The 631-nt window shown below is 61.0% G+C and overlaps 1 protein-coding gene across 1 annotated transcript in view; it reads left to right on the top strand.

Annotated features, from left to right (window-relative positions):
* The window catches only part of LOC104278337 (guanine nucleotide-binding protein G(i) subunit alpha-2-like), a gene marked incomplete at both ends in the record, with an annotated part of 5,372 nt that extends 5,109 nt beyond the window's left edge, over window positions 1-263 (top strand). The window contains one exon of the mRNA XM_009875280.1: window positions 103-263. Within this exon, the coding sequence (XP_009873582.1) occupies window positions 103-263 (161 nt within the window). The remainder of the gene's footprint in view (window positions 1-102) is intronic.
* Window positions 264-631: the final 368 nt, after the last annotated feature.

Here is a 631-nt window from a genome sequence, read left to right as displayed (position 1 = left end):
TGGAGCTCCTGCCCTGCTGCCCGGGTGGGACACAGTGGGCACCAGTCAGGTCCCTTGCTCAGTAAGCCTGTGCTGATACTCAAGGCTTGTCTGTCTTCACAGGATGACGCTCGGCAGCTGTTTGCGCTCTCGTGCACGGCCGAGGAGCAGGGCATCATGCCGGAGGACCTGGCCAATGTGATCCGGAGGCTGTGGGCTGACAACGGGGTCCAGGCGTGTTTTAACCGTTCCCGAGAGTACCAGCTGAATGACTCTGCTGCCTAGTGAGTACCCCTGCTCCTCTCCTCCAGCTCAGCTGGGTCTGAGCCCTGCGGCTCGTGTCACTTTTATTGAGCAGCAGAAAACCCCACACCAGGGGACTGCTGTTCCCCATCACCAGGCTTGGAGACAGGTGCTGCCACTTCCTGCCTGGCACTGGGGCTGAGCTGGAGCAGAACTGGGAAGGCAGGTGTTTTGAAAGCTGTTTTCTCCTCTGGTGGGGTGCTGCATCCCTTGGGAGGGGGGCGTCAGGGCATCAATCTGACGCGGCTCTGTGCCTGCTGCCCTTCCCTGGTGATGCTCTCCCCTGACCTCCCAGAGATGACTCCCCCCGGTATGAGCACAACCGAGGGTTCTGCCCATCCTCATGGGC

This window comes from Apaloderma vittatum, unplaced genomic scaffold, assembly GCF_000703405.1.
Source record: "Apaloderma vittatum isolate BGI_N311 unplaced genomic scaffold, ASM70340v1 scaffold26638, whole genome shotgun sequence".
NCBI classification, from domain to species: Eukaryota; Metazoa; Chordata; class Aves; order Trogoniformes; family Trogonidae; genus Apaloderma; species Apaloderma vittatum.
The sequence above is the reverse complement of the archived record's forward strand: the minus strand, read 5'-3'. Positions and strand labels throughout refer to the sequence as shown.